General features: G+C 45.6%; 1 protein-coding gene and 1 pseudogene across 4 annotated transcripts in view; both read left to right on the top strand.

The window, feature by feature from the left end:
- Positions 1 to 906: 906 nt before the first annotated feature.
- LOC120838995 lies at positions 907 to 5,821 on the top strand (annotated as a pseudogene).
- Positions 5,822 to 7,411: 1,590 nt separating this feature from the next.
- The window catches only part of LOC8034179 (importin subunit alpha-3), a 57,245-nt gene continuing 47,300 nt past the window's right edge, over positions 7,412 to 17,356 (top strand). Inside the window, exons 1-2 of one of the 4 annotated variants that reach the window (XM_040209181.3) lie at positions 7,412 to 7,575; positions 15,764 to 16,089. In XM_040209181.3, coding sequence (XP_040065115.2) covers positions 15,820 to 16,089 — 270 coding nt within the window. In that variant the 5' untranslated portion in view covers positions 7,412 to 7,575; positions 15,764 to 15,819. Of the gene's footprint in view, positions 7,576 to 15,746; positions 16,090 to 17,356 lie in introns of all 4 variants that reach the window. The other 3 variants (XM_042294691.1, XM_040209180.3, XM_042294690.1) reach the window with 3 other exon arrangements.

The raw sequence follows: 17,356 nt of genomic DNA, 5'->3' as shown, positions 1-17,356 counted from the left end.
AAGCAGCGTGTGCGTTGGTCTCACGAGAGACTGGCGCGAGCTTGTCGCCTGTCGGAACTCGAACGGAGCGGTTCCGTCTTTCCTTTGTTCCGGAGGAACCCAGCCAGGGTTCTCTCGGGGTACTTGGCTTTTTTGGCCTGGCCATGCAACCAGTTTCGTAATCAGGGTCGTGGGCTAAGCTTCCTGTAAATGCTGTCGGCTACCAGGTTGCGGTTCCATAGTAAGCCACCGGCCCACACCAGTCTATTCAGTATCTGCACCATGTCCATATGCTTTCTAGTTCACCGGCACCCATGCACTCCGTAACATAACAAAGGCCCGCGTAGGCGGGATAGAACAGCTGGAAAAGTTGCCACCGCCGCTCATAGATGGCGGTAGCTGTATAGTTTTGTGTCAACACGCCGCTTGTCTGCGGACACGATACTGGGGAAACTAGAGCTCCGCTGTAAAAAATGTAGGACCAGGACGAGCAAACGCGAACGGTACCCCATCGACTGTTCGACCGCCCTAGCATTTATGACAAACGAGCGCGGAAAGCAAAAGCAGGCTGTTCTTTCCTTTCACTTGCTTGCTTTCATCATTAGCCGTATACCTCGAAAAAAAATGTTTTGAGCACATTTTATTTGTTGCTGAAGTCCTTACAGTAGTTGATTGTGAGAGAAACAAGCGACGTTTTCTTTATACGTGTACCTTGCAATAAAATAACGAATGACTGACCTTGAATGCTCATAGCCCAACCCTTTTTGTTTACTACAATTATTGAAATGATAACAAATATGTATCTTCACTGCTTATGTCCATAGTTCTCGGCGCACGAGCTCTCGTACCATTTGGATTGGTTGTGTCCTGGCATGGGCGAAACGCTAAAACAATGTTCTCGCACGATTCCTCTGCCAGGGCCGCACCATGGTACAATGCTGCGTTTCCGTCTCCAGAAAGAGATCCGTAAGAGGTGGTTGTGGTGTATCTTTTCACGAGTTTCCCGTAGACAGGACCAGATGCTGGGAATGGATTGAGGCATTGCGTCTTAAAGCCTCTGCTGTCAACTTGGACACCAAGAGTGTCTGTTCTGATCACTTCAAGCCGACAGACTTTGTTGAAGGCAAGAAACATAGGTTCCTAAAACGCGAAGCAGTTCCAAGTGTTTTTCTCACACGTTCGAAGACCTCGCCACCAAACGAAATGCCATCTTCTGTTCGACAAGCACCTCGAAGGAAAGAGGCGGAGAGGAAAGGTGCAGCACCATTTTTTGTACGTCGCATCGTGATTCAACTTGCGTTCCTTTGTTCCCTTAATTTCCAGAATATTTAAGGCCCCATTGCACTTGTGCGACGAAACATCTATTAATCAGTCAACCACACCTATGTCCTCAACTTCCTGTCATCAATACAGTGCAGAACGAATGCGACATGATGCCTAGCCAATCCCACCAGCCTTCAGGTAAGCTAGCTGCTTCACCACTATGTTCATTAAGCATCTGACCATTTTGCTCTCAATGCTGCTTTTTTTTTTTGTTGTGGAGCTTGTGAAAGAATGTCTGTTTGCACAAGCTCTTGGCATTCGCAGAGCTATGGCAGTGTTTTGTTAGCGGCTGTTTATTTGTGCTTTCATCGTAAGCGCGTACAGTCAGCATCAAGTGCTACAGAGAAGAATGGCATCACTCTGAACAAAATGACGTTGAGGCACCCTGCCTTTCACTATATCAGTCATGCCTGCCTCTACAATAAAAACCATATGATGTCTGATTATGCTAGCACATTCCTGTTTTGCATAGCTTCCTAGGGACACCTCTCTTGAGTGAGCATGCTCTTCGTGCGAAAGCTTCACACCCTGATGCTGTTGCTGAACAAACTGTGTTGTCTTCATCTCATCGGCCTTTGGGTAAGCAGGGTAACTAGAGACCGGGAAAACCGGGAATTGCCAGGGAAATTTTAATTACCGGGAAAAATCGGGGAATTGTCAGGGAAATTGTCAAAAGGCAGCCCAGCCAGGGAAAATGAGCCGGAAACGCCATCAAGTGCCCTAAGCAAAGACTTCAGGACTTGGGGGCAGAAAAATAGGCAATAAATTGTGCTTAGAGCGTTGTGCAGGCTCAGCTCACCTGATGTAGAGTGTGCTAACCACTGCAAAGAGAACGGCGGACAAATCCAGTCCAAGCCTTAGATTGGATTGAGGGCACGACATTAGGTTACATCCTGTTAGATGTAGGTCACCCATAACGCTCTCAGTCGACGCAAGTCAATACGGCGTCGCCCAGGAAGGAAAGCCACTAGCGTATTCGTCGAGATCCCTGACAGCAGCACAGATGAAGTATGCGCAGATCGAGAAGGAGTTGCTTGCTATTGGTTCACGGATGTACCAAGTTTCACCATTACATATTCGGACAGCCGTGTGTAACAGTAGAATCGGATCACAAGCCATTGCAAGCTATTTTCACCAAACCACTGCATCAGTGTCCAATGAGACTACAACGAATGAAGATGGCTCTCCAGAAATACTCGTTGCAAGTGAAGCATATACCTGGGAAAGAACTGCTGCTAGCAGACGCACTTTCACGTTTTCCCGCTAAGGAAACACTAAAAGAAGAGGAAAAGTTCCACGTAAACGCGCTAGAGCACATATCAATTACTCAAGACCGCCTTCAAGAAATCCGAGAGGCAACCGCAACTGACGCACAACTGCAACTGCTGCGTCAGTATGCGCGGACTGCATGGCTGGAAGAGAAAGACCAAGTGCCGCAACTTGGAAGGCCTTTTTGGTCATACCGGGAGGAAATTCATGAAGAAGATGGACTTGTACTCCGATCCAACAAGCTAGTCATACCTACAGCTACTAGGCACAAGATCAGGCCTGCTGCACGCAGCACACGCAGAAGATGAAAAGAAGAGCTCAAGATATCCTGTTTTGGCCAGGAATCAACGCTGACATCGAGGGCAAGTACGACAAGTGCAGCATATGTCAAAAGTACAAGCCAAGAAATGTCAAGATGCCACTCGGTGCCAACACTGCCTTGGCAGTATGTTAGTGTGGATTTCTTTACTCATGAAGGACGGGATTTCATAATCATGGTGGACTTCTACTCATTTTACTTCGAAGTTGAAGAAATGAAAACCACCACAGCTTCCAAAGTCAAAGAGTTTTGGTTGAAGGCCTTTGCAACACACGGACTCCCTTCGAAACTTTTAAGTGATAATGGCCCGCCGTTTGGGAGCCATGACTTCAAACAGTTCCTGAAAAACTTGAAGATCGAGGAAGTAACTTCAAGCCTTTACCATGCCCGATCAAATGGCATGGCCGAACGAGCCGTGAGGCAGGCGAAACAATTGCTGAGAAAGTGTTTTACTATGCACATCTTGAATGGCGCAACACTCCACGAGACGAGGTCCTCCAATCACCAGTACAAAGACTGATGAGCCGACATACAAGAACACTGTTGCCCGCCAGGCTTGAACATTACCTACCTGTTATCGTGCCGCCCAAAACCGTCACACAACGCCTCACAAAAATAAGGCAACAACAGAAGGCTAGCTATGACAAGTCCTCTCGAGCACTAGCAGATATTGAAACAGGTTCTCGAAGTACCGTCTACAACAGCCTCAAGCATGCGTGGTCACCTGCCATAGTAGTGGGCCATCAAGATCCTACAATATTCAGACCCCAGAAGGGTGCTTCGGAGGACACGCGAACACTTAAGACCAGTGGCACAAACCCCCCTAAAGACGACCTCCGAGGCTACAGAGCCAGTAAACGATGGCCAAGTTGAGTCTGAGCCGCGCCCGCTGCTTCGAAGAGGAACAAGGGATAGAAGGCCACCACAACGATATGGACATGACCACAATACTTAGACTTACACAGATCTCTAAACTCGTTTTTTTCTTCTGAGAAAGGAGATGTAGCAGCTAGCCAACGATGGCACCACTGGAAGAAGAGAAAGGCATGACGGACAGGGGGGCACGAGCGAGTAAAAAAGCAGGCATTTCGAATCGCCATTCTGGCTGATGCGTGCTGCTTCGTACAGAGCCGAGGACCCGATATGCCACATTGAGATTTACGAGAAGGAAGCATCTTTTGCGCGCCATTTGTCCAGAAGCATCCCACGAAACAGAGAGTTGCGTACGCACACTGGTGAAAAGCCTTACAAATGCAAGCCTTGCTCCATGCCATTTTCTCCATGCAGTCATGTTAAGGGGAGACACCCTCTGAGAGGGTCAACTTTTGAACCCTTGGCTTAAAATTAATGAAATTTACAGGTTGGGCTGGTGGTCATGCTAGGGGGGTGCATAACAAAATTTCAGGCCTCTCGGTTAAGTGGGAAGGAAATTAAAGCAGCTTCTATCAGCAACACCCTTTGTTTAGTTAATCTATCATCGGAAAACTATCACAATATTCAAGATTTGTATTCACTAGATATGTAGCAGAATGCCTAGGAGGTGCACCTATGGAAAGTTTTTTGTAAAAAGTCATTGATTTCTATCAATTTTCTCGTCTGCAAAATTGGTCAACTTTTTGATCTTCCGTGTCTCCGACAAAATGTCAACATTTTTTATAAAAGACATCCGTAAAGTGACAAACAAACTCCATAGGCGCATTCCTTACTAAATTTCAGTCAGGAAAGGTGAACAACGAGCCTTTTCTGTATTGCCATTATCATACGATAGATTGACTAAAATGGAATTTATACCAAAAAGTGGAACAAAGAAAAATGTGTTCAAAGTGCTCCAAACCCTACCTTTTCTTTAGCTTCGGTGGACAGAAAATAATTTATTAAAACTTAACTATGCAGTGTAAACTAGTGAAAATTTCTGGGAATACTCTAGATGTAGATGGATGTAAATATGTAATTTCTCATAAATCAATGTTTTTTGCAGAATTTTTTTAAGGGGGCTAAAGAGTGCAAAGGTGGAAAACAGGGATGCCAACAATGTCCTTCGAGAGTGTGACTTTATGTGGTTCACGTGAGAATACGAAGCCTTGTCCCAAAGTCTTTTCTCTGATCACAAACTTGAATGTTTGTGTCCGAACACACATACACAATGAGCATTACAAATGCCAGAAATGCCCCCAGGATTTTTATCACTGTACCTCTGAAAATGCATGTCCAGATGCATGCGTGCAGCAAGGCCGTTGAACATGTTGTCTGTCATGCTTTGTTCCAGAAAATATTGTTTTATGGAAATGCGGCGCAATTGATGCAGGAATGCTTGTAGGTGACGGCGACAAACACACCAAGGACGTCAGCGCTCCACTCGACTCCACCAAAGAGATCCTGTTTAAGTGCTGTTCTTGCACCTATGTCACCAAAGATCAGCGCATGCATGACCTGCCACCTGGTCAATCACTGCAACGTACAAGAACTTAAGTGCCTGTACTGTTTGGAGCCGTTCCCTAAAGCAGAGGACCTGAAACGCCATGTCGTGATCCACGAGAAGGAAGCGTTTTCCGCGTCCGGAAGCATCCCACAGAACAGCGAGCTGCAAACAGAGACCGGTGAAAAGATAATCGAATGGAGGCCTTGCCCCGTGACGTTTAGTCGTGCCCACGCACACGTGAATCAGACACCTCACTCTTGCCAGCAAACAGACACGGACAATATGAGCCCTTCGTATGCTTTGTAATTCCAAGGGCCTACTCTTGGGGGTATAACTGCAGGGTTCACATGCGAGCGTGCACAGGTGGGGGGCCTCCTTACAAGTGCGAGCGCTGTCAGAGGTTGTTTGCTCGAATCACAACTCTCGATATTCACAGTCGGGTCGAAAGACCTTTCCGGTCGAAAGACCTTTCCAACGATGTCCGTGAGCCTTTACTTCGAGTGGGTATTTGAGAGTACACATTCAGACGCACTGAAGATATGAGGCTCTATAAGTGTGAGGTCTTCGCTCGGATCGAAATTTTGAGTGCTTGCATTATTCAGACACACGGGCGAGAAGCCTCACAAATGCCAGCTATATGTCCTTTGCCCTCAGTTGCAGTACGCGAATACGCATTCGCAGACACTTGATTTCAGAGTAAGGCCAGGCACGTTCAGACTAGAAAGAGGCTCGAGACATGGCACGTTTTGGAACATTTGCCATCAGTCCTGCCCAAGAAGCCTGCGTGACGAGCCCGGTGCGATTTGTGCTGTGAAAATAGGAACAGCTAACAGACCTTGTAAATCTCGGCAGCCCTGGGTTGGCCGCACAATAACACAGAAACAAAGACTCTTGTATCTCCTGGAATGACAACTTGTCTCGGAAGTTGTGTTCAGCGCTGGCACGGGCTTGAGCGCGTGGTTTCTTAGAAAAACTTTTCATGCTGTCGCCCGTGCCCTTACCAGTGCCGAGGACACGTGAGAATATGCTTAACCATCCTAAAACTTGAACACAAATGAGCATGTGCAATTGCAATAAAAAAAATTCAAAAGAGAATAGCATTGAACCAGTTTTAATACTTAAAAATCAGGTCAGTCGTGAAACCAATTATTAGAATTTGAAGTTACTATTTAGGATTGCATGTGCCAGGGTGTCAAATGGGGCCACGCACAATTTTTCAGTCGGTGTAAAGGTGCATTCACACTGGCATTCAAATCGCAACTGCAAAGCTGATCTGCTCTTTTTCATTGTCCAATGTGCGTGAAATTTTACTGGATCTTTAAGCAGCCGCGTTTGCGACCACTTTGCTAACGTGGTTCAACCACTAGTGTGAATGCAGCGTTACATCTAAACACCTCTAAATGCTTGTTCTCCTAAAAAAAAAAGGGATGAAAAAAATGTTTCATCAGTTTCTCAGTTTGTTTTTGGACTGAAGACAGAAATGCTTTTGTTAGTACCATTTCATCTCACTTCTGTCACATTGTTATTATTTTTGTGGAACAAATAAAGTCTTGAAGTTCGTAAATGTTTCCAAAAACATTTGTATTTCACAGTTTCCTTTAGACTGGCAGTCGGCTCCGGTGCAGCGTCAGACTTGGCTACAGCGCAACGGAGGCGCACAGTTGGGCACGCGGCGGCGCCAGTGCGTCTGCCGCGGCTATGACGTCACTCCTCTGGAATGCGCAGACCGGCGAGGCGCGCGCGGTGGCGGCGGAGCGCGCGGCGGTGGCGGCTCCGGCCAATACCACCTCCGGCGCGCCAGCTATGCGCTGTGTTACGTCACTGCTCCTCGGGCATGCGCAGCACGGCTCTCCAGGAGCCACGCAAAACTGCTCAACCTCGGCCAGTGTAGCTCACGCTACAAAAACCGGTTTGTTGTCCCCACAGCTGAAGCGTACCGCTAGAGGCGTGACTGTTCGATCTCCTACTTAATAGGAAAGGAGTAGGCGGGCAAAAGTGGAAAGAGCGAGGTGTACAGTGAGCCTTTAAAAGGGGAGGAAAGCATTTTCTTAGGCTAGGTGGCGCAGGCTACCGCCCGCTACAAAGGGTATAGGCAATATTCATTTGTCCATCCAGTTGGGCAACGGCGACGACGGCGAGTTTGGCGTTTTGGCCGTTTTGGCTGTTTTGGCGGCAAGTGTTTGGCCGTCCGTCGGCGTGTTGGTGTGCTGCCAGTTCTGTTGCTGTCGTCGCACGGCTTTCTCGGGGTACTTCGTTTATTGAGAAGGTGAGACGATTAAAAACCTAACCTCTATGGCGCAATCATGGCGCGTGTTTCAAGCGTCTGTAGAGCGTCAGCACCGTCGCCGAAGCTCTGTTTCACCATAAATGCGCGAAATAGGGATGAAGCTGACGCCACAACCACAAACGTGTTGTCTTGAAGGACGCTTTCACTTCACGAACGCGTGTGCATTACAGACTCGTTTAACGCGTCGAGCTCGCTCTCGTGAATACTTCCTTCGCTCGCACCTACGGGCACACGAAGTACAGTTCTGCGCGGGCGTCGAGAGGAAGCCACGAGACGCTTGAAAACGCTCCACGTGCTTTATTTATTTTTATTTATTTCAACACACTCAGGGCCCAGGGGCATTACAGAGGGGGTGGACATACAATATTGATTCAGTAAAAAATATTCAAACAAACAAGGCAACTTGGTTATAAAAGTTCTGCATAATCTTAACAAAAGTGAGTAGTTCGTGCTTTTCCAAATAAAACAATTGATGAAATACTTACTAATGACGCGGGAAGGTGGTACTTAATACTTTATTCATACTTTGGGGGTGATGATCCAGGCACACAGGGTCGCAAAACAAGGACGTTTAAACAGACAGGACCAGGCATGACGTCAGCCTGAGTGAAGCCGGAACAGGCGTTTAATCCCAGACTGCCTTGCGCACCCGTTCCGATGGGGTAGCGCACCGGCAGTTCGTCTGCTTTCTAATCTGCTTCGGCGTGTGCTTCACGAGGCTAGCTTTCGATGCGGTCGGCGTCCGCCGTGGGCGTCCACGATGCAAATGCTTTGCAGCGTGAGTGTTTATACTTAGTTCCACATTATGTGCGAGCGAAGTCAGAACTGGAAGCGCGAGCCCATTGTTCTGTGCGCTCCTGGCTTGCATGCGTGCTCGTGCGATCTGCTGCTGCTGTTTTTTAAAAAATGCGTTGCGCACCGCCAAATCCTTTACGGTGCGCGCTCTAGAGCGTCTCAATTCTAGTCACTTACTTTCTGCTGGGCAGCCAGGCGTTCGTTTATAATAATCTCATCCAATTCCGACTATACCGGTTTAATAGTCTCCCGTTAAGCGCTGTTTCAAATAACAGTGGGTGCCGCCATTACTTTCGGTGCACACAGTCGCGTTGCCACGGAAATGTCATCGCAACGCGGTTGTTTGCACCGAAATTAATGGCGGCGCCCACTCACTAGGCTTCCCTTTGTTCAAGAAATGCTCGTTGCAGCTCGTGGCCACGCCTACTTCCGTTACACTTCGCTCCATGCATTGGGGATAGGGACGCCACCTCCTGCCTATTATAACCTCCTTGGTCGCAAAAGGCAGTGATGCCCATACCACAAAGGCTTGCGGTCCCAACCTGGGGCCCATTATTGCACATACACGTGCAAAACTTAAATTAAAAAGAAAAAAAAAAGGGGGGGGGGTTGTAGTGTCAGAATCCATTATATGTGCTGCAAATCCTTCAGAATAGGTCCAAGGTCGTGGCAATTGGGGGAAATGTTTGTGTGACGTTTGGGGGGCAGCTGTCGCTACGGTGCTACAGCACGAGGCAACCACGAAGAACCATGCCTTGCTGTTCGGGTGAGGAGGGGCTGGAGGTAGACTGTGCAGTTGTTGAGGCAGAGAGCATCCCATAGTTCTTGGTGACCAGGAGCCAGGAGTCGACAAAGCGGGCAGATGGTGTCCGCCTGCACCTTCGATGCAAGGGGCTGCCTTGAGGCAAGCTGCAGCAAGCCATCTGTTGTAGCCTGTGTATATGAAAGGTGTAAAGTCAAAGGCGTGCTGCGGCTGTAATATGTGTAGGCAGCACGCCGCTGCATGCTGGCGAGGCGAGAGTGGCAGAGGGGCACAGCCAGATGGCAGAGTGGAAAACTCCAGGCGCGGTAACACTAGGGCAGTGTAGAGCTGCCGAAACGCATTTAGTGGCACGCCAGTGGTGGTGCGAGTAACAAATTCAAGCATGCAGCGGGACTTTGCGACTGTTCGGTGAACGAGGGTTGCGAATACAGTCGTGCATCCAACACGACACCAAGCTCACGCCGTTTGAGCTGGTGTATTTTAACATGGAATTTATCTTTCTGATTAAGTATGCTGTGTGTGCATGGTGGTTACCACATGCTACATACAGCAGGAACTAGACCTTGATGCTTTTGTATATCCGTGCAGATTATTGTCATGAACAGCCCTTTTTAAAAAAAAAAAATATATAGGAATCCCACGGCAACAATTGTGTACATTTTGCTCTGCAGCGCACGCCGTCGAAACGCCTGGCTACGACGTAATCCGATCGAATAGATTCCGTCGCCGGCGTTCTGCTTTTTCAGACTTTCATGCCAGTTTAATTTTGCGCGCGTTCGGTGTGCAAAAAGTGCTTGCTCCTTTATACCATGTTTTGAGGATTGTTCAGGACGTGGTATGGCAAGTATTTCTCTTTTAGTACATTGGTGGCCATGGTGTTCCTAATTTGTGACTTTTGGCATGACTGCGTGCTTGGAGTTGACCGGGTGCACGGTTATGTCGCTATGCTAAAGCCCCTCGATGCATTTGCGTTTCTCTTGCAAGTAGCGTCAAATGCGCCAGTGCATGAAGCCTGTGCCTCGAGCAGCCCTTAAAAGCAGATGGCGGTGGAGCACCCGCTCGTGGCACATGTCTTGCACGTTTCCGCAGCAATGGTGGGCAGTACTCGTAAAATACGCCTTTATCAAGGGGCTTTATCTATGTCCCCCCCCCCCCCCCCCCCCCTCTCTTTTTCGGCAAGAATTGTTGGGTGTATATATTTAAAACAGTGCGATGCTTGTTGGCCATTTACGAAGGTGACCTGCGAAAGGGCACGGCTGCACTTCGAATGGACCTTTTTTTCAGTATCGAGCACCGTCTGCGGAGTTTTTCTTTGATTTGCAAATGAAGGGCAGCCCAACTTGCTTCCACCCGTCAAGATACATTATCGTCGTGCTGTCGCATTGATCTTTGTTGCCTTTTATGACAAAAAAAACAAAAAAAATACGAATAACACGCAAAAAATAGGTGCCGAATATGTTGTTCGACCTGAACTTTGCCCTGCAAAATTGGTGACAGCAGGAAGCAAGGCCAGGAGAGAGGGGGTGTATGCATATGCAGGAGCTTACTGGAAAAAGGTTCATATCACACAGTAGAAACTCTTGTAACTGGATTTGCAATATTTGTGCCTGTTTCTCTCCTCGGAGTTTTGAGGTCTGTGGTGCATGCCATCCTACCTCATATCCACTGTCAGCTCTGGTTTTAAAGGACAAGTGGTCTGTTTTATAGATGCAGTTCGATTCTTCACTCCTAGGTGTAAGTATCCTTGCCCTGGCAATACAGGGCACTAAATGTATTGAGGCGGACATGGCGCGGGAGAAATTAAATCATTCTTGAGTTGTTGCTCCTGAGCAATACTGGGCATCCAAAGATAAAAAACACTGCAAAATCAAAAAAAAAAGAGAAAAGAATATTACTTTTGAAATGAAAGGAAACTTTATTATTTATAAATGTTCCATTAATATTTTGTAATATTTTGCAACTTGACCTATAGGCGAAGAATTGTATTGTTATTCTTTTCTCTTGTTACACCTGAAGTATGCAGTAGTTTTAGTAAAGTTGTGCTAATGTTTGCTTTTATGGCAATTCTTTTTCTTACAGCTGCACTAAAAAAGCGATTAAGGGGATATACAATTACAATGAACAATGTCGAGGTTGTCGCAGAGTCGTGGTTAAGGCGTGTCCTGGAAAGTGCAAGCGGACAAAGAAGCAAGAGCACGTAATGTTTTTACATAATACCACAGGTTTTCCCGCTCATTTTAATCCAAGCGACGACCAATTTAATCCCGAGGTCACTCAATTTAATCCAAGCGCCATACAATTTAATCCAAGCGCCACACAATTTAATTCCGGGGTCAGTCAATTTAATCCACAATATATATATGGACTTATTGTGTTCAGTGGTCGTGTTTTGCTTACACATTTGGTAACTTAGAATAATTGTTTATACAATTTGAATTTTTGGGGGGCAATTGAGAATTTGATCACTAATGTGATTACTTTGAGTTACTAGTCCCACTATTGACGAGGCTTAATTGATATGTTGGTTACTCTTTACAGTGCAGCTCTTAGGCACCCGTTTCCGGCTTAAGCGGCGTCGGCGTAACCACGCGGTGCATGATGGGCAAATTCCCCCGCTAAATTTAGCAGAAAATTTCCCCGCTAAATCTAGCGGGAAATTTTCCCTGCTAAATCTAGCGGAACATTTTCCCCGCTAAATTTAGCGGTAAATTTTCCCCGCTAAATCTAGCGGAAAATTCTTCCCGCTATATTTAGCGGAAAATTTTCCCCGCTAAATCTAGCGGAAAATTTTCCCAGCTAGATTTATTGGAAAATTTGCCCCGCAAAGTCTAGCGGAAAAGCTTCCCTGCTAAATCTAGCGGAAAAATTTTCCCGCTAAATCTAGCGGAAAATTTTTACTGCTAAATCTAGTGGAACATTTTCCCCGCTAATTTTAGCGGAAAATTTTCCCCGCTCTATCTAGCGGAAAATATTCCCCGCTATATTTAGTGGAATATTTCCCCCGCTAAATCTAGCGGAAAATTTTCCCAGCTAGATTTATCGGAAAATTTGCGCCGCAAAGTCTAGCGGAAAAGCTTCCCCGCTAAATCTAGCGGAAAATTTTTAAGCTAAATCTAGCGGAATGTTTTTCCTGCTAAATCTAGAAGAACACTGTCCCGCTAAATTTAGCGGAAAATTTCCCCCGCTAAATCTAGCAGAAAATTTTTCCAGCTAGATTTATTGGAAAATTTGCCCCGCAAAGTCGAGCGGGATAAGCTTCCTCGCTAAATCTAGCGGAAAATTTTTACTGCTAAATCTGGTGGAACATTTTCCCTGCTACATTTAGCGGAAAATTTTCCCCGCTCTATCTAGCAGAAAATATTCCCCGCTATATTTAGTGGAATATTTCCCCCGCTAAATCTAGCGGAAAATTTTCCCAGCTAGATTTATCAGAAAATTTGCGCCGCAAAGTCTAGCGGAAAAGCTTCCCCGCTAAATCTAGCGGAAAATTTATAAGCTAAATCTAGCGGAATGTTTTTCCTGCTAAATCTAGCTGAACATTGTCCCGCTAAATTTAGCGGTCAATTTTTTCCGCTAAATCTAGCGGAAAATTTTTCCCGCTATATTTAGCGGACAATTTCCCCCGTTAAATCTAGCGGAAAATCTTCCCAGCTAGATTTAGCGGAAAATTTGCCCCACTAAGCCTAGAGGAAATTTTTCCCCGCTATATCTAGCGTAAAAGTTTCTCCGATAAATTTAGCGGAAAAATGTCTCCGCTAAATGTAGCGGAAAATTTTTCCCGCTAAATTTAGTGGGAAATTTTTCTCGCTGTTTAGCGGAAAAATTTTCCCACTAAAATTTGCGGAAAATTTTCCCCGCTAAATCTAGCGGAAAAGTTTCCCCGCTAACTTTAGCAGAAAATGTTTCCCGCTAAATCTAGCGGAAAATTTTCCCCGCTGGATTAAGCGAAACATTTTCCCCGCTAAATCTAGTGGGGACATCTTCCGCTAGATTTAGGGGAGAAAACTTTACGCTAGATTTAGCGGGAAAAAATTTTCCGCTATATTTAGTGGGAAAAATTTTACACTAGATTTAGCAGGGAAAATTTTCCGCTAGATTTAGCGGGAAAAATTTTCCACTAGATTAAACGGGGAAACTTTTCTGCTAGACCTGGCGGGGCAAATTTTCCGCTAAATCTAAAAGTTTCCGCTAGATTTAGCGGGGAAAATTGTACGCTAGATTTAGCGGGAAAAATTTTTCGCTCAATTTGGTGGGAAAAATTTTACACTAGATTTAGCGGGGAAAAGTTTCCGCAAGACTTAGCGGGGAAAATTTTCCGCTAAATGTAGCTGGTAAATTGTTCCGCTAGATTTAGCGGGTAAAAATTTCCGCTAGATTTAGCGGGAAAACTTTTCCACTAGATTAAGCGGGGAGACTTTTCCGCTAGACTTGGCAGGGCAAATTTTCTGCTAAATCTTGCTGGGAAATTTTTCCGCTAGATTTGGCGGGGAAAATTTTCCGCCAGATATAGCCGGAAAAATTTTCGATTAGATTTAGCGGGGGAAGCTTTTCCGCTGGACTTTGCGGGGAAAATTTTTCGCTAAATCTAGCTGGAAAAATTTCCCGCTAGATTTAGCGGGGAAAACTTTCTGCTAGATTTAGCGCGAAAATTTTCCCGCTAATTGTAGTGGAAACATTTTACACTAGATTTAGCGGGGCAAATTTGCCTCTAGGCTTAGCGGAGAAAATTGTCCGCTAAATCTAGCTGTGAAATTTTTCCGCTAGATTTAGCGGGGAAAATTTTCCGCTAGGTTTAGCGGGAAAATTTTTCTACTAGATTTAGCGAGAAAACTTTTCCGCTAGACTTTGCTGGGCAAATTTTTCGCTAAGTCTAGTTGGGAAAATTTTCCGCTAGATTTAGCGGGGAAAACTTTCCGCTAGATTTAGCGGGAAAAAATTTTCCGCTAAATTTAGTGGGAAAAATTTTACTCTAGATTTAGCTGGGAAAATTTTCCGCAAGACTTAGCGGGGAAACTTTTCCGCTAAATCTAGCTGGTAAATTGTTCCGCTAGATTTAGCGGGGAAAATTTTCCGCTAGATTTAGCGGGAAAAATTTTCCGCTAGATTTAGCGGGGAAACGTTTCCGCTAGGCTTTGCGGGGCAAATTTTTCGCTAAATCTAGCTGGGAAAATTTTCCGCTAGATTTAGCGGGGAAAACATTCCGCTAGGTTTAGCGGGAAAAAAAGTTTCCTCTAAATTTAGCGGGAAACATTTTACACTAGATTTAGCGGGGAAACTTTTCTGCTAGACTTAGCGGGGAAAATTGTCCACTAGAATCTGCGGGGCAAATTTTTCGTTAAATCTAGCTGGGAAAATGTTCCGATAGATTTAGCAGGAAAAGTTTTCCGCTAGATTTAGCGGGGAAATTTTTCCGCTAAATTTAGCGGGGGAATTTACCCATCATTCACCCCGTGGTTACGCCGACGGCGATGGCGACGCCGACGCCGCTTAAGTTGGAAACGGGTGCCTAAGAGCTGCGCTCTAAAAAGAGTAACCAACATATCAGTTAAGCCTCGTCAATAATGGGACTAGTAACTCAAAGTAATCACATTAGTGATCAAATTCTCAATTGCCCCCCAAAAATTCTAATTGTATAAACAATTGTTCTAAGTTACCAAATGTGTAAGTGAAACACGACCACTGAACACCCCCAATGAGTGCATATATATATATATATATATATATATATTGTGGATTAAATTGACTGACCCCGGGATTAAATTGTGTGGCGCTTGGATTAAATTGTATGGCGCTTGGATTAAACTGAGTGACCCCGGGATTAAATTGGTCGTCGCTTGGATTAAAATGAGCGGGAAAACCTGTAGTCGCAGGTTGTACTACACAGATCAATGCTCGATTGACCTGCATATGTTAAAGCCATGTGCTATGCACTGGTTCTTACATATATTTAGCGGCTTTTTTTTTATCTATATTTATTTACAATATTTACAGGAGCCTGACTAGATCGTTGATGGAAGGGCTGCACTATTTGCACCAAATTGTGCCATGAACAAAGGTCTGCTACGTCTTGCGCCAAAACGCCATTTTTCCTGAGAATTGCGCCACACCTACGTCGAGATAAGCTTAAAGCAAAAAGAAAAAAAAGGAATGTTTTATTAGTTCTATAATAAAACTGTAATAATACTTCAAAAATTAATATATACTCACCCTCACCTCACGCCTGATCGGTGAGGGTGAGTGAGGTGAATGAGTGCACTCGTGAGTGAGTTTTGCCGAAGTATGCATTTTACAAAAATTATGTTTAAAGGTGAAATAAACTACCGGGTGTAGAAATGGAAGGAGAGAGAGACTTTATCTTTAACTGAAATGTTACACTACGAGTAATTTTTTAATAATCTTTTAGGGTGATCTTTTTCCTCATTCAGTTTCGACTAGTCCACACTTTTGTGGTGAAATTGATTCTTTGAGGCCTTAAAGACATCAGGGTGCAACATGGTTCAATTAAAGGAGAAATAACTCTGCCGTATATATATGTCTCCGTATCTTGGCAAGTCGGGAAACGTTAACCCACTTGTTTTATCGATATGTCCAGAACCTCCCATTCCGCAGGTTTGGCCAACTCATTGAAGACACACGAGGTGAGGCTTGACGCCGGCACATCCGAGATGACGCCCTTCTGCGTGTCCGGATTCTCCGACGCCCTGGACTGGAGGCCCATCTCCTTCCTGGAGCCCCGCGCCGCACACAGCGCGTGCGCCATCTGTGGACTGCTGTCCCTGAGAGCCATCAGGCTGTCTTGCAATCACACGCTCTGCCCTGAGTGCCACGGGGAGTGTGCTCGGCAGGGGAGCGCATGTCCACTCGACGAAGAATCATTCGGCGACGACGACTGCTTCCCAATCGATCTTTCAAAAAACTACCTCCGAAAGCGCCGGGTGAGCGCCAAAATCATATTTGTTGCGTGAATCATAATCATTGGGAAGTCAGTACCTTTCGATTGAAGTTGTTGTATTGGGAAGCTATCTGACCAGTGGTGCAAGAGTACTAAGCCAGGGGTTTCGCTGTTTATATAGCAACTACTTTAGAGCACCAAACCTATAGCTTGGTTTCACCAAGAGTGCGAGCGAGGCTAAAGTTACGACGGCGGCCTCCAAGCCATTTTGTCCTGTCGTACCTTACCCAAGCACTCGTACAGTGGAAGCTAAGTTTGAGTCAACATCCCTGCGCTTATAGCTTCAGCTTTGCTCTGGCTTCTAATTATGAGAGGTGGTATGGTAACATAGTTCTGTGTTGACACAACATTAAAGTGTGGACTAAAGTTTTTGGCTGTTTCATTCTTTAGTTTCATGTTCCAAAAGAGAGAAACCAGCTGTTGGATGGCCAGAAATAAACATGCCTTCGTGTAAAGCTCGTCAATATAGTGACGATTAGGTGTGGGGGGAAATAAGCCATCTGCATTAATCTTTATTTTGAACCCTTTTTGCTCACATTCTGTCCATTTGAAAAGCATGGCAAAAGAGCCCAAGTATGCACCTGATCTTGCCGCATCATTGCCGTCTTTCGTGTAATAAAGTCCCTCTGCTATGGTCACCCAATGTCAATAGATGCGAATGCAGCGTCTGAAGCCAGCTACAGTTGCATCTTCCGAATGTCGTCTGCTACGAATGTAGCACGTCTGCTACGAATGTAGCAATGCTAGCTTGGGCTGGAAGCTAGGCTTCCAAACAGACCGCGCTTTGTTCGGGGAGGCTTTAATATAATCTCGAACCCCAGCGTGCACCAAGCCTCGTCGGAACCGTCAAGCAACCACCCTCAACTTTGACCTCCACAATGGCGTGTCCGACTTTGGCTAGCGGTGCCAAGTTCACTTTAGAAGGCGACATTTGAAAGATGGCATCTGCCATCGCTGGTTTCAGACGCTGTATTCACGCATTCCTCCATGAAGAAGATGCTTCGTCGCCATGGTGACGCTGACCATAGCAGACAGACTTGATTGTGCAAGAGAAGGTGGTAGGGTAACGAAATCAGGTGCACACTTACTCTCTTTCGCTGTGCTTTTCAATAGTCTGAATGTGAACAAAAAGAGTTTGAAATAAAGACTTAACGCAGATGATTGATTTTTAAAAGTGTCTAATATCGTGAAGAGCCTTACACAAAAGTATGTTTTAAATGCGTTAGCGTTTATTGCCCTTGCGTACGCAG

The sequence above is a fragment of the Ixodes scapularis genome, unplaced genomic scaffold, assembly GCF_016920785.2.
Source record: "Ixodes scapularis isolate PalLabHiFi unplaced genomic scaffold, ASM1692078v2 PGA_scaffold6__148_contigs__length_123643588, whole genome shotgun sequence".
NCBI lineage: Eukaryota > Metazoa > Arthropoda > Arachnida > Ixodida > Ixodidae > Ixodes > Ixodes scapularis.
This window is presented reverse-complemented; position numbering and strand designations above follow the sequence as displayed.